At 39.5% G+C, this 15,491-nt stretch overlaps 1 protein-coding gene across 2 annotated transcripts in view; it reads right to left on the bottom strand.

Moving 5' to 3' along the window:
- kif1ca (kinesin family member 1C, a) overlaps positions 1 to 15,491 on the bottom strand; it is a 43,661-nt gene that overhangs the window by 24,420 nt on the left and 3,750 nt on the right. For both annotated transcript variants that reach the window (XM_072692381.1, XM_072692389.1), the window contains exons 2-3: positions 4,588 to 4,721; positions 1,647 to 1,723 (exon numbers count right to left, since the gene is read on the bottom strand). In XM_072692381.1, the coding sequence (XP_072548482.1) occupies positions 1,647 to 1,723; positions 4,588 to 4,690 (180 nt within the window). In that variant the 5' untranslated portion in view covers positions 4,691 to 4,721. The remainder of the gene's footprint in view (positions 1 to 1,646; positions 1,724 to 4,587; positions 4,722 to 15,491) is intronic.

The raw sequence follows: 15,491 nt of genomic DNA, 5'->3' as shown, positions 1-15,491 counted from the left end.
TCAAAAGTTCACAGAGCTATGACACAACACACTGTTAATAACCAGCTAAACTGGATTAGCCAAAAACTAGAGCCAAAATATGAGCTCAGTGGTGAATTTAATATTGTTACTTAACAGCATAATTAGCAGTGTACTTCTTCCAAGTCCAAAATAACTGCATAAATGACAGCTAATGAGGGCAAGTTAGCATCTAGTCTGCTAGCACTGAAGCTAATAGAGATTACACCACTCTTTCTTTTATGATACGGATACTGAAATGTAGAGTATCATCCAATACAAGCCGTATTTCCTTTTTAACCCTTTAACAGGTGTTGTAACCGCCTGGTAGATCTTTTTTGCAGGCAAGTTGGTGTAATACAAACTCAACAAAAATCACTGAATAGCTATAGCTACAGCTATCTAGATAGGGATACCTATAAACATTCGAGTTTACTCTAACATGTATATGAGGCTGTACGTGAAGGGATGGACGCATCTGTCCATGTTTTTTTAGGACAGTGAACCTGACTGTATTGTAGTTCTGTTGTATTACAGGGACTGTTCTGTAGTTCTGGTTAGTTCATGCCTAGAATAGCCCTAACTGGGCGAACCAGCTGGTTGAGTTCGCTTATTTAAACTAGCTTTAAAACAAGTAGCTTTTTAACTGAAGATTTTTCAGGGTTCGCGCTCTCCTTGGAAACATTTTGAAAAGACTTTTCTGAGACATTTTCCATGATGTCGGTATATGACAACAAATAAGTCTCTGAATTTCCAGATGTCTAGATTTTCCTGGCTGTGTGGGAACCCATTCTTCGCTGAAAGGAAAATCGAATAAACCTTGTAATAGACTTTTTATTTATCACACATACAGCCAATCAGCCAAAACATGTTTGGTATCTCTGTGCTTTTCTATTATTATTATTATTATTATTATTACTACTACAACAAGCTAGGCTAATGTTGCTAACAATCACGGGACTTAAAACTGTCACCAATCTCACCTTGGTAAACACCAAAAATAATTTAAACAGCTACATAAATGAGTGAATTAGTAGAACTGCATGGATGGACCCTATTTACACATTTAAGCTAGAACTGGAACTACATTATCATCCTCATAACGTCCTGCACTGTGGAGCTATTCCCCATTCAGACAGGAGCGCAGTGCGCGGAGTGATACCACACACTGTGCTGAGGTGAAAGTGGTTCCGGTTCAACTCTGTGGAGATGCTCAGGTTTTTATTTATGGACTAAAGTAAGTTTTATGTTTGTGTTTTAAACCATATCCATTAAAAATGGACATCAGAAGTGTTTCGTTTTGAGATTGGTGACAGTCTAAGCTCAGTGTTTGTTAGCAACATTAGCATAGCATCTTGAGTTATAAACTAAAGAAAAACATGTCAGATGCCAAACATGTCTTGGCTGATCACTTGTATCTGGGATCAGTAATTAATCATGTTCAATTAGATTTTTTCACCAAACTGTTCCTTTAAGATGAGCATCGGTTAAACACTAATAATAATAGAGTAAACGAGGTTCTTCAGGTGTTCTTTAGTCACGGCAGCTAAACTAAACCGACACAGCTCGATATAACATACTGATACACGCCTACAGGAAGCAGATTGCAGATTTGGTGGTATAAGTATAAGCCAATCAGATCGGCTTACCGTGCTGTGTGACCAATAGGAATAGTCGAAGGTGAAGTTTTTAGGAGCATCTTTGGGCTGTTTGGGATTGATGATGCCTGAAAAACAAACAAAGCAACAATAAATCATTTAATTAAATCTTTCAGACTGAATCATGAAGATGTGATTGTGGTGAAGCTGAATCGCTCTGAGCAGGAGCTGTCCTGAGATGTGATCATTTGGCAAAGTGATCATTGTTCTGTGACTGAATCGTCCGGAGACGCGACTGTGACTGAATCGTCCGAAGACGCGACTGTGACTGAATCGTCCGGAGACATGACTGTTCTGAGACTGAATCGTCCGGAGACGTGACTGTTCTGAGACTGAATTGTCCGGAGACGTGACTGTTCTGAGACGGAATCGCTCGGAGATGGAACTGAATCGTTCGGAGATGTGATCTGAGGTGTGATCTGAGGTGTGAATCATTCTAAGATACAATCATTTAGAAATTCAACAGAATCAAATCTTTGAGACCGAATCGAATAAGTTCCCAGTAAAATCTTTTTTTGTTGGATAAAAATCAGGGAGTTTGTGTGTGAACGTCTTTATGAATTACAGTATTTAAAGTTTACTCTTTACACTTTACTGGTTATTATAATTGTTCTGAATGCAGTAAAATCACTAAATTACATCTCAGGACTTCTCGAGGTCAGAAATACACACTTTTACCTCCTGATCTACTCAACTCTCTTTATAATCTGCTCTCACTCATCAGTTTAAAAGTCAGACGCAGCACACAGTGTTGACAGAGTCAATACCCGTCTATACACACACACACACACACACACACACACACACACACACACACACACACACACAGGCCAATGATTGTTAAAACTGCACACACTCCAGCAGAGCAAGGTTTCCTCTCCATAGAGATTCTTTTCACTGCCTATAGAAAATCACACAGAGTGGGCCTCTCCCCTCCTCTCTCTCTCCCCATCACTGTCTGCCTCTCGCTCGCTCACACGGTCTGCCTGTTTGCAAGTGGGCCTCTCACCCCCGCCCTCTCTCTCTGTGGTGTGAAGGCTGTAGTAACGCGTCCTCTGGGCTGAAAAACTGTAATGATTACTGAAATGTTCGAGAACTGATAAGAAGCTTGATTCTGAATCATTAAATACATTCAATCAAACCGTGGTGAAATGTAAGATCTGAATCATTTACTAAACTTCATTAAACTGAATCTTTTACAAAGTGAATTGTTTTAAATTTAAATCTTTGAAACTGAATCACTCAGATGTGATCGTTCTAAGACTGAATCTTTCAAAGATGCAACTGTTCAGAGAAAGAATCATTCTAAGATATGACTGTTCTGAAAAGAAATCATTCTGAGACTAAATCATTTAAAGATGCGATTGTTTGGAGAATGAATCGTTCTAAAATATGATTGTTCTGAGAATGAATCGCTCTGAGACTGAATCGTTTTAAGACACGATCGCTTAAAAGATGCACCATTCTAGACTGAATCGTTCTAAAATGCAATTATTCTGAGATTGAATCATTCAGAGATGTGATTGTTCGCAGACTGATTCGTTCTAAAATGTGATTTGTCCAAGGCTGAATCATTCCGAGATGCAACTCTTCTAAGACTGAGTCAATTTGAGACGTAACTGTTCCAAAACAAATCTTTCCGTCAGTTCGTACAAGGAATCATTTTGAGATGTGATTGTTCTGAGATTGCAGTTTTGTGATTGAATCCTCACCAGATTTAATCTTTGAAATTGAATCTTTTCTGAGACTGAATCATTTCAAGACTGGACAGTTTTGAGATTCAACAGAATCATTTGGAGGCCGAATCGCTGTCTCTAGTTGATGATGGTTTCTCTTGTACAGTTAAAGGCTCGGTGGTTCTGGGGGGATAATGAGAACAGCTGGTCTTGGATCAGTGTGAATGGTGTTTAAAGGGAAGCCAGGGTGGAAGAGGAGGGGGTGTAGGGGGTGTAGGGGGAGGGGGGACTTTAAAGAACAAAGCTGTAATGAGTAATAAAGCAGGAACACACACACACACACACACACACACAACCACACACACACATGTCTGTGCTTGTACTGGAGAGAGGTCAAACCAAATACATACCGGCAGCCCACCACATTCTTAACATAGAGAGAAAGAGAGCGCGCGAGAGAGAGAGCGCGCGAGAGAGAGATGGTTCGACACCTCTGGAGGAACGGTGGAAATGGTGTGTAAGAGGAGGAGAATGTAGGAGAATGTGTGGTCTGGAGAGCACTGCCAGCGCTAACACAAACCAGCTACCATTGCATTTCCATAACCAACACAGTGCAGAGGCTAACACAGCACACACCCCAGCTAAAACACACACACACACACACACACACACAGTCCTTTGCTCTCTTTATCAATGCTAACAGAGACACATCACTTCTGCTAGAGCTGCACTTCCCTTAGCAACCCAGCACAGTAGCTAGCAGTGTCAATGTAGCACCAAAGCTAGATAGCTGCACTATCTGTCCAAATGTTTGTGGACACCCTCATTAATAAATGCACTAAGCTAATGTAAGTTAAGTAAGCTACTTATTGCTGAATGCAATTAAGTCCTCACAGCAATGCTTCTTCTGTGGACAGTAGAGACAGTTACTCCAACAAAAGCAGGATCAGCTCTTTTTAATAACCTTGAAGAAACGAGCAGCTGAATGAGCAGGTGTCCAAATACTTTTTTTAATACTCCACTTTTTAGTTTATTTTCCCTGACGTTTGAATGTCCCTCTTTCTCCCAATTTTCTCTAGCAATGCTCCCGACACTAGGAGGGTATGGACCGGCTCCTCCAGAATCCTCTCTAAGCATCTGATTCTCTCTAAGTTCTGATGTTCTGCACCTGGTTCTGATTCTATACATTTGAAGGAGTAATAATTGTGTGTGTGTGTGTGTGTGTGTGTGTGTGTGTGTGTGTGTACGAAACTTACAGGTGGACTTGTCCTGCATCTGTATCACACACTTTGCGTTGCGGTTGATCTCGCGGTTGTTAAAAGGCCGAACACGCACTGCCACCTTCACTGAAGACGCCATGACGACCAACAGATCAATCAGCTTTCAGCACCTGGAGGAGGAGGAGCAGAGATTTAAACATCTTGATAAACCACACACACACACACACACACACACACACACACACACACACACACACACACAGATAAATCCAAAACCGATAATCAATAAATCCCTCTGTGTAAGTGGAGCTGATGTCTAATCAGTGGTATCTGGGCAGATTCAGCTAAACCTGTGGGTTAAGACAGTTTCATGAGTAAACTAGTTCTAGAAGTTCTAGATAAACTGTGAGTGTAAGTAGTAGCGTGAGAAAAATAAATGTCAGTAGTTCTTCTGGAGGTTCTAGATAGGATGTGAGCATGAGCAGAAGTTTTTGAAGTTCTAGATAGCCTGCAGGTGTGAGAGATAATGTGAGCAGAATAACCATCGCTTGTTTTTCTGGAGGTGTGAATAAATTCCTTCTGGAGGTTCTAGATAGGATGTGAGCGTGAGCAGAGTAAACTTCACTAGTCCTTCTTAAAGTTCTAGATAGCCTGTGACTGAAAGTGTCCCATAGTAGGGCTAGCAGAAATTAGCATTAGCATTAGAGGATTTTTGACACTTCTGGCCTGAACTGAAGCCCAGTTCTACCAGCGTCGGTTCTCCGCTCTATGCGGTGGGAAAGGCGGCCGTCAGGTTTGTGTTACAGAGCTGTTGTTTATCAGAGAACCCTTTTTATTCTACACCGAGAGCTGCAGGCGCCGAGCTCAGTTCTTACTCCTCAGCCTCTTTTTGGTCTCACTTTCCTCACGTTCCCACACCTCTCCCAGCCCAGATCATTTACCACACACACACACACACACTGCACTCTGACACCGAGGTGTGTACCTGTGTGTGTGTGTGTGTGTGTGTGTGTGTGTGTGTGTGTAAGAAACAGGTGTTTCCGCCATCAGGATAACAGTCTGGCAGGCGGCCAGGTCACACTTCAACATAGGACAGACTCAACAAACCCATAATTACAATACACACACACACACACACACACACACAATTACAATCCCACCCTAAACTTACAAACGCCAGAGGAAGTGATGTGTGAGTCATGTGTCCGGACTGAAAGTGAATCTCAGTCTGAGGTGTTTCTGCATCAGATTTTAATCAGGCCTGTAATTTCGGTCTGAATCTGAACACAGCCTGAGACGATCCCGCCCGAGTCCAAATCTGATCCCAGTCCAACAAAATACTGCCCAAAACTGACCTGAACTGACCCATAATCACATGACGTGCCAAACAACACGATCTTCCTCAGAACTGTTCTGATTAAAGGAGAAATTCAGTAAAAAAAATAATTTATTAAAAATTCAGATCCAGTCCATCAGTCCAGACATGTTTGGTATCTGATGTGAGCTTGATGAGAGATGCTAGGCTAACTCTGCTAACAAACGCTGGACTGTCACCAATCATCTTTTTTTATTATTATTATTAATTTTTTTTCCAATTTGGACAGCCAATTAATAAAACCAACCCATATGTAATTATTTTTGCACAGAAAAAAGTCAAACAGGATGTAGACGGACATCAGGTGAAATTCTTTACACTGAAAATATCAAAGGGAATAGTTTACACCGACGACATCAGACTACCTGCTTTACGCTGCACTGCTAATGCTTGTTTCTTTTTCTCATCAGTGTCAAAAAATGAGTTACACTGTTACATCTCAAAGTCTAACAAGTAAAGCTTGTATACAGTTTACAATATCTCTATAATATATTCACATGCAAATTTTACAATTATATACAGTATCTCTATAATATATTCATGTGTAAATTTTACAATGTCTCTAATATCTAATATTCACATGTATATTTTTCAGTTTACAATACCGCTATAATATATTCACATGTATATTTTACAATACCTCTAATATATAATATTTACATGTATATTTTACAATAGTTTACAATGCCGCTATAATATATTTACATGTATATTTTACAATACCTCTAATATATAATATTCACATGTATATTTGTCCAGATCTCGGTCTATTCTGTATATACTGTATTTATTATACATTCTGCACTTGTTGCTTTATTGCACTTTATTGCAGAACTACATTTCGCTGTCTTGTACTTGTACACGTGTAACGACCTTTAAGTTGAACCAAAACGAAATTCTTTACAATAAAAATATCAAAAATGTTGAAATTATTATTATTTTTTTTTACACCAATGACATCAAATTAATTTCTTAGTTTTTTTTTTTTTTTAAACAATGTCCTTTACCAGGACAATGGCACTTCTTTGGTGGAAAACATCATTCAAGAAAAGATCAGTGTGATTTTTTTTCCTGAAAATAAAATAAAGTAATAATTATTAATTATTTGGTTGGATCTCTTTTTTTCAGAATGCCAAATAAAACTATTTGAGTGGACAATGTCTCTGTCTATCCGTTGGCTGTGTGATATCTGAGGACAGTCTTAGCGTGGGTAATGTTGAAGAGATGAATTATCTGAATGGGTAAAGTTAAATTCTACTTTACAGAAACACTGAAAATGGTCATCTGATACCCGCGGGTCTCGGCTGGGCTCCATAACCGTACTTCTCTTTGTCTCTGTGGTCTGTGTAGACATGCATGTACCACCATTAACACATGCCAGGGTATTTTTGTATGTAAGGCAAGGCTAGTTCGGCATGAAGGGACAGTATGGGCTAGTCTGGAATGTGCCTTAAGGGTGTGTGTGTGTGTGTGTGTGTGTTTTACACTAAAACATCTATTAGAAACTTTCAGCACACAAAACAGAACATGAAGGCACGAAAAACTATACCCTTCAGAGTCACACACACACACACACACACACACACACACACACACACACACACACACACACTCCTCTCAGTGACACAGCCTGCATAACGCACATAGCTGGCATTACAGGGATATTGCTGCCAATTTCGAAACACACTCCGGCTTATGCAACCGCAGCAGGTGACCAGAGTGTGTGTCTCGTCCTTCTCCAACCATCCTCCTTTCTACATCTCTCCTTCTCCACCCTCCTCACTGAACCACCCTCTCTCTATCACTCTCTCTCTCTCTCTCTCTCTCTGTCACTGAATCACACCACCTCCCAATATTAAGCTCCTCAGGCATTAGTCAGTCACCCAAACACCACTGATCCACAACACCAGGTTCAGTTCTCAGGCATGATTAGCATTTAGCATTACCCACTATAATCAAAGCTAGCATTACCCAAAGCTACCATTACCCACTATAATCAAAGCTAGCATTACCCAAAGCTAGCATTACCCACTATAATCAAAGCTAGCATTATCCACTATAATCAAAGCTAGCATTACCCACTATAATCAAAGCTAGCATTACCCACTATAATCAAAGCTAGCATTACCCACTATAATCAAAGCTAGCATTACCCACTATAATCAAAGCTAGCATTATCCACTATAATCAAAGCTAGCATTACCCACTATAATCAAAGCTAGCATTATCCACTATAATCAAAGCTAGCATTACCCACTATAATCAAAGCTAGCATTACCCACTATAATCAAAGCTAGCATTACCCAAAGCTACCATTACCCACTATAATCAAAGCTAGCATTACCCAAAGCTAGCATTACCCACTATAATCAAAGCTAGCATTATCCACTATAATCAAAGCTAGCATTATCCACTATAATCAAAGCTAGCATTACCCACTATTATCAAAGCTAGCATTATCCACTATAATCAAAGCTAGCATTACCCACTATAATCAAAGCTAGCATTATCCACTATAATCAAAGCTAGCATTACCCACTATTATCAAAGCTAGCATTATCCACTATAATCAAAGCTAGCATTATCCACTATAATCAAAGCTAGCATTACCCACTATAATCAAAGCTAGCATTAACCACTATAATCAAAGCTAGCATTATCCACTATAATCAAAGCTAGCATTATCCACTATAATCAAAGCTAGCATTATCCACTATAATCAAAGCTAGCATTACCCACTATTATCAAAGCTAGCATTATCCACTATAATCAAAGCTAGCATTATCCACTATAATCAAAGCTAGCATTACCCACTATAATCAAAGCTAGCATTACCAACTATAATCAAAGCTAGCATTACCCACTATAATCAAAGCTAGCATTACCCACTATAATCAAAGCTAGCATTATCCACTATAATCAAAGCTAGCATTATCCACTATAATCAAAGCTAGCATTATCCACTATAATCAAAGCTAGCATTACCCACTATAATCAAAGCTAGCATTATCCACTATAATCAAAGCTAGCATTATCCACTATAATCAAAGCTAGCATTATCCACTATAATCAAAGCTAGCATTACCCACTATAATCAAAGCTAGCATTAACCACTATAATCAAAGCTAGCATTACCCACTATTATCAAAGCTAGCATTACCCACTATAATCAAAGCTAGCATTACCCACTATAATCAAAGCTAGCATTACCCACTATAATCAAAGCTAGCATTATCCACTATAATCAAAGCTAGCATTACCCACTATAATCAAAGCTAGCATTATCCACTATAATCAAAGCTAGCATTAACCACTATAATCAAAGCTAGCATTATCCACTATAATCAAAGCTAGCATTACCCAAAGCTAGCATTACCCTCTATAATCAAAGCTAGCATTACCCACTATAATCAAAGCTAGCATTACCCACTATAATCAAAGCTAGCATTACCCACTATAATCAAAGCTAGCATTATCCACTATAATCAAAGCTAGCATTACCCACTATAATCAAAGCTAGCATTACCCACTATAATCAAAGCTAGCATTACCCTCTATAATCAAAGTTAGCATTACCCACTATAATCAAAGCTAGCATTATCCACTATAATCAAAGCTAGCATTACCCACTATAATCAAAGCTAGCATTATCCACTATAATCAAAGCTAGCATTACCCATTATAATCAAAGCTAGCATTACCCACTATAATCAAAGCTAGCATTATCCACTATAATCAAAGCTAGCATTACCCAAAGCTAGCATTACCTACTATAATCAAAGCTAGCATTATCCACTATAATCAAAGCTAGCATTATCCACTATAATCAAAGCTAGCATTACCAAAGCTAGCATTACCCACTATAATCAAAGCTAGCATTTCCAAAGCTAGCATTACCCACTATAATCAAAGCTAGCATTACCAAAGCTAGCATTACCCACTATAATCAAAGCTAGCATTACCAAAGCTAGCATTACCCACTATAATCAAAGCTAGCATTACCCACTATAATCAAAGCTAGCATTACCAAAGCTAGCATTACCCACTATAATCAAAGCTAGCATTACCAAAGCTAGCATTACCCACTATAATCAAAGCTAGCATTACCCACTATAATCAAAGCTAGCATTACCCACTATAATCAAAGCTAGCATTATCCACTATAATCAAAGCTAGCATTACCCACTATAATCAAAGCTAGCATTACCCAAAGCTACCATTACCCACTATAATCAAAGCTAGCATTACCCACTATAATCAAAGCTAGCATTACCAAAGCTAGCATTACCCACTATAATCAAAGCTAGCATTACCAAAGCTAGCATTACCCACTATAATCAAAGCTAGCATTACCAAAGCTAGCATTACCCACTATAATCAAAGCTAGCATTACCCACTATAATCAAAGCTAGCATTACCCACTATAATCAAAGCTAGCATTACCAAAGCTAGCATTACCCACTATAATCAAAGCTAGCATTACCAAAGCTAGCATTACCCACTATAATCAAAGCTAGCATTACCCACTATAATCAAAGCTAGCATTACCAAAGCTAGCATTACCCACTATAATCAAAGCTAGCATTACCCACTATAATCAAAGCTAGCATTACCCACTATAATCAAAGCTAGCATTACCCACTATAATCAAAGCTAGCATTACCCACTATAATCAAAGTTAGCATTACCCACTATAATCAAAGCTAGCATTATCCACTATAATCAAAGCTAGCATTACCCACTATAATCAAAGCTAGCATTACCCACTATAATCAAAGCTAGCATTACCCACTATAATCAAAGCTAGCATTACCCACTATAATCAAAGCTAGCATTACCAAAGCTAGCATTACCCACTATAATCAAAGCTAGCATTACCCACTATAATCAAAGCTAGCATTACCCACTATAATCAAAGCTAGCATTACCCACTATAATCAAAGCTAGCATTACCCACTATAATCAAAGCTAGCATTACCCACTATAATCAAAGCTAGCATTACCCACTATAATCAAAGCTAGCATTACCCACTATAATCAAAGCTAGCATTATCCACTATAATCAAAGCTAGCATTACCCACTATAATCAAAGCTAGCATTACCCACTATAATCAAAGCTAGCATTACCCACTATAATCAAAGCTAGCATTACCCACTATAATCAAAGCTAGCATTACCCACTATAATCAAAGCTAGCATTACCCACTATAATCAAAGCTAGCATTATCCACTATAATCAAAGCTAGCATTACCCACTATAATCAAAGCTAGCATTACCCACTATAATCAAAGCTAGCATTACCCACTATAATCAAAGCTAGCATTACCCACTATAATCAAAGCTAGCATTACCCACTATAATCAAAGCTAGCATTATCCACTATAATCAAAGCTAGCATTACCCAAAGCTAGCATTACCCAAAGCTAGCATTACCCACTATAATCAAAGCTAGCATTACCCAAAGCTAGCATTACCCAAAGCTAGCATTACCCACTATAATCAAAGCTAGCATTACCCACTATAATCAAAGCTAGCATTACCAAAGCTAGCATTACCCACTATAATCAAAGCTAGCATTACCAAAGCTAGCAGGTAGTTAGCGGTCTTAGCTATCTTGTTATAATACACTGCCAAGTGTTTAATGGGTAATTAACATGTGCTGCTATCACTGCTTGTTACACTGTTATATCTCAAAGTTTAACAAGTACAGACATTCTCTCTTTTTGGATAAACGGACTAGCGTAGCTACGAGGCTAATAAAAGCTAGCAGGTAGCTAACTAACAGAAGCAGGATTTTCTTGCCTTGTTTCAGTTCAATTTTTCTAAACATGCTAATGTAGCTAAAACTATTAGGCTAACGAGAACTAGCATAGTTAGCATGAGCTGGGATTCCTGCTTGCCTGTTTCAACCCTCCGCTAACAACCAAAAACCTGACAAAAAAAGGTTTGGGTAAAAAAGATGAAGGTGGTTCTGAGGCCGAACTAAACTTCATAAACTCGGCAAATGTAGCAAACATGAGCAGAAGGGCAGGAAACGCTAACGTGGCTAACGCCCGGGCTAATCAGCACAGCGGGCAGGTAGTAAGAGCTGGGATTCCTGTGTGTTGCTGTTCATTGTTTAACCAGTAAAAGCAATATTTCTTCTTTTATATTCTTTAGAAAGTTTATGTCTATAGAAATGCTAATGCGGCTAATTATCAGGCTATTCCGCTCTGGCGGGCTTTTAGCATGTCCTGGGAATCTGGTCTTGCTGGTTTCTGTGGGCTGTGAGGAACAGCTCCACGTTTCCATTCATCTGAGAGCCGCTAGGACAAAAACGACAACACGGCCAAATAAGAGGCCAGTAAAGCCTCACAGGTAGTTCCCAAGAGCTGCGATCAGTGCCCTGCTTGATTCATACCTGTGTGGTTTAATGTCTGCAGTTTCTAATCAAATGAAAATGATATTAAACGTTAACGGTGCAGCTCATAGCTTTACTACAAACCACTGCATCATATATACATTTACACCCGAGCCATTCTGCCAAAGGGCTGCCATTTCCACCTTGCAATTATATAATTATAAACAAAATAAAAATAAAAAACAATAAACAAAAATACTAATATTAATGAGGATCTCCACCGCAGGCATAAAACCCTTATCAATATTACCATTTTTGTTTAGTCATAGGAGCCATATTCCCACAAAACAAACTGAAAGTGGGTGCCATGCAATTTTTGTTATACCCCCCCCCCCCTCTGTGAAGGACCGTATAGTCAAAATAATCTCAAATAGTATTTTAATAACATTATCATTTATCAAAACAATCTGATAAACAAATTTGGTAAAGTTTGAAAATGGCCCCATAATAACGAAAAATGATAAAATTATACAAAATCTATTAAATGTGTATTTGTATTTTTTTAAAATTTATAAATCTAGTTTAGAGTATTTTTTATATCATATTAACAATAATAATTGAATGAATAATTGATAACTAATCTGCTTTATGTAAAGCTCTAGTTTGGGTGTTTTGGAAATAATAAAATATTAGAGATTTGAATATTTTTGTAACTTATAAGTTACATGTAAATATAAAATGTGTTTAATATACCATCACTTGCCATAGTTGTATATATTAATAACGCAAGTTTGTGGAATAAAATGTAAAAATGATTAAAATGATCTTTTTCTGTCTACTTCTTCTACTCTGTAAGAACTTAAACAAGAACTGTGTGTTGGTGATCAGGTGACTTCACCGCGAACAGGGCCTACAGGACCTTTAAACTCAGACATAAGGAGATTAGGGAGGAATGTGTGTGTGTGTGTGTGTGTGTGTGTGTGTGTGTGTGTGTGTGTGTGTGTTTTGCAACAGTAAACATGTTTAAAATCAAAACGAAACTGAGACGATCAGCCAACGGGTGTCCAAAGACTTCAGAGAAGAGTGTGTGTGTATGTGTGTGTGTGTGTGTGTGTGTGTGTGTGTGTGTGTGTGTGTGTGTGTGTGGGTGGGTGGGTGGGGGGGGGGGGGGTTAAATGCTCTGTAGAGAAACTGACCCACTCTGATTTCTGTACAGTGGAGGTGAATGGAAGCAGGCGTCGGTCGCCATGACTACAACACAGATACAGCCCATAATTTATCTCCTATCCAAACCCACCAGTGCAGCTACACGAGTCTTCTGAGTTTTATATGGAATGATGATGATGATGATGATGATGAAGGTAAAATAGTGAATAGAGAATCTGAACTAATGCAGTTCTCTTTAGGGACTACTTTCTGTAGCTGCACTACACCCTGCAGCATGTATCCCTCCACCATTTTAATGATCTGGTTCTAAAAGCAGGTTCTAGAGTTGAGCTCTTCTCAGAACTCTGGTAGAACCGTGTCTCAGGCATCAGGCAGCGTCTTCATCACCATTAGGTGAAGAACTTTCTGTGAGGAGCTTTTATTAGAGCTTCAGACGTCTGCTTCCCTTCACCTCCACTGTAGAACCACAGCTCTGACTGGGGGAGCTTATCTAGAACCTCCACTGTAGAACTCCAGCTCTGACTGGAGGAGGTTATCTAGAACCTCCAAAACCACCAAAACCACCAAAACCCCACTCTGACTGACTGTGTTCGTTTCTACTGGTTAATTATGCAGGGCTTTTGTGAGATATGCTAATCAGTTGTTCTTTAAACAAAGGAGAGGGTAGTGGTCCTCCAGGTCCTTCCCCCAGAATGAATCCTGAACTTGTCTCTGGAGCTACACCGTCATAATGCCATGTTTTGTTAGTTACCACATAGCAACACCATAGCAACCACAAAAAACAGTTTTATCTTTGTTCTTTGCAACACCAAAGCAACCCCGATAATACCATAACAACCCCCTAGCAAAAACAGCTTCACCCCAGTGACCACTTAGCAACACCATAGCAACCACCTAGCAACACTTAAAGATTGTCTGTGATTGGCCAGAACACTTACAAAAAATGTTTTGCAATTATGTCAATTGGTCATAAGGCTAATTTGCATATTGTTGGCTTCTGCAAAATCAGTTGATATTATGAGAAAACCATTGCAACCACCTAGCAACACCATAGCAACCAAACATGTCAGTGATCAGTCATGTTAGTTTGGGTTTTCACACACACACACACACACACTGTCAGCTGGCTGGTTGGTCACATATTGGTGATAAGAGTAGAAAACAAAGGTGTGACCAGGAAATGCATCAAAGCAGCAGTGAAACACACACACACACACACACACACACACACACACACACACACGTCAGCTTGCTGAAGAAGCTTGTTAATAACCTTTCCCATCACCCTCTGTACAAAAAGGATCATGACTGACATGTTGTTCCTGAGGTGTTTAACAGAAGAGCACTAATTGAGCTTCTTCAGTCACACCAGGAGCCGAATTCCCAACAGCGCTCCCAGGAACACCTCTACTAAACCTACTGAGACACACACCAACACGGCCATCACACTGGGCCTCAGTCACCAACAGTCTTCTTAAAACCCACGTACACAGTTCTCTCAAAGATCCTGGCGGTTTACAGAGAGACGATGGGATCCATCCTCATAAGAGCATACACACTATCCGGACAAAAGTATTGGGACACCCCTCTTAATCACTGAACTGGGTCTCATTCAGTCCCATTATGCAGTCTGTCTTTCCTCCACACATCAGTGAAGGAACGGGAGGTTCTGAAGAGCTCACTGAACTCCAGCGTGGTTCTGTATGTAATAGGAGACACCGCTGCACCAACAACTACAAGTCAGCTGGTGAAATAGAGAGAGACAGAGAGAGAGAGAGAGAGAGAGAGAGAGAGACAGAGACAGACAGAGAGAGAGAGTCAGAAAGAGAGAGAGACAGAGAGAGAGAGAGACAGAGAGAGACAGAGAGAGACAGAGAGAGAGAGAGAGAGAGAGAGAGACAGAGACAGACAGAGAGAGAGAGTCAGAAAGAGAGAGAGACAGAGAGAGAGAGAGACAGAGAGAGACAGAGAGAGACAGAGAGAGACAGAGAGAGAGAGAGAGAGAGAGACAGAGAGAGACAGAGAGAGAGAGAGAGAGAGAGAGAGACAGAGACAG

Source organism: Salminus brasiliensis, chromosome 1 (genome assembly GCF_030463535.1).
Source record: "Salminus brasiliensis chromosome 1, fSalBra1.hap2, whole genome shotgun sequence".
NCBI lineage: Eukaryota > Metazoa > Chordata > Actinopteri > Characiformes > Bryconidae > Salminus > Salminus brasiliensis.
This window is presented reverse-complemented; position numbering and strand designations above follow the sequence as displayed.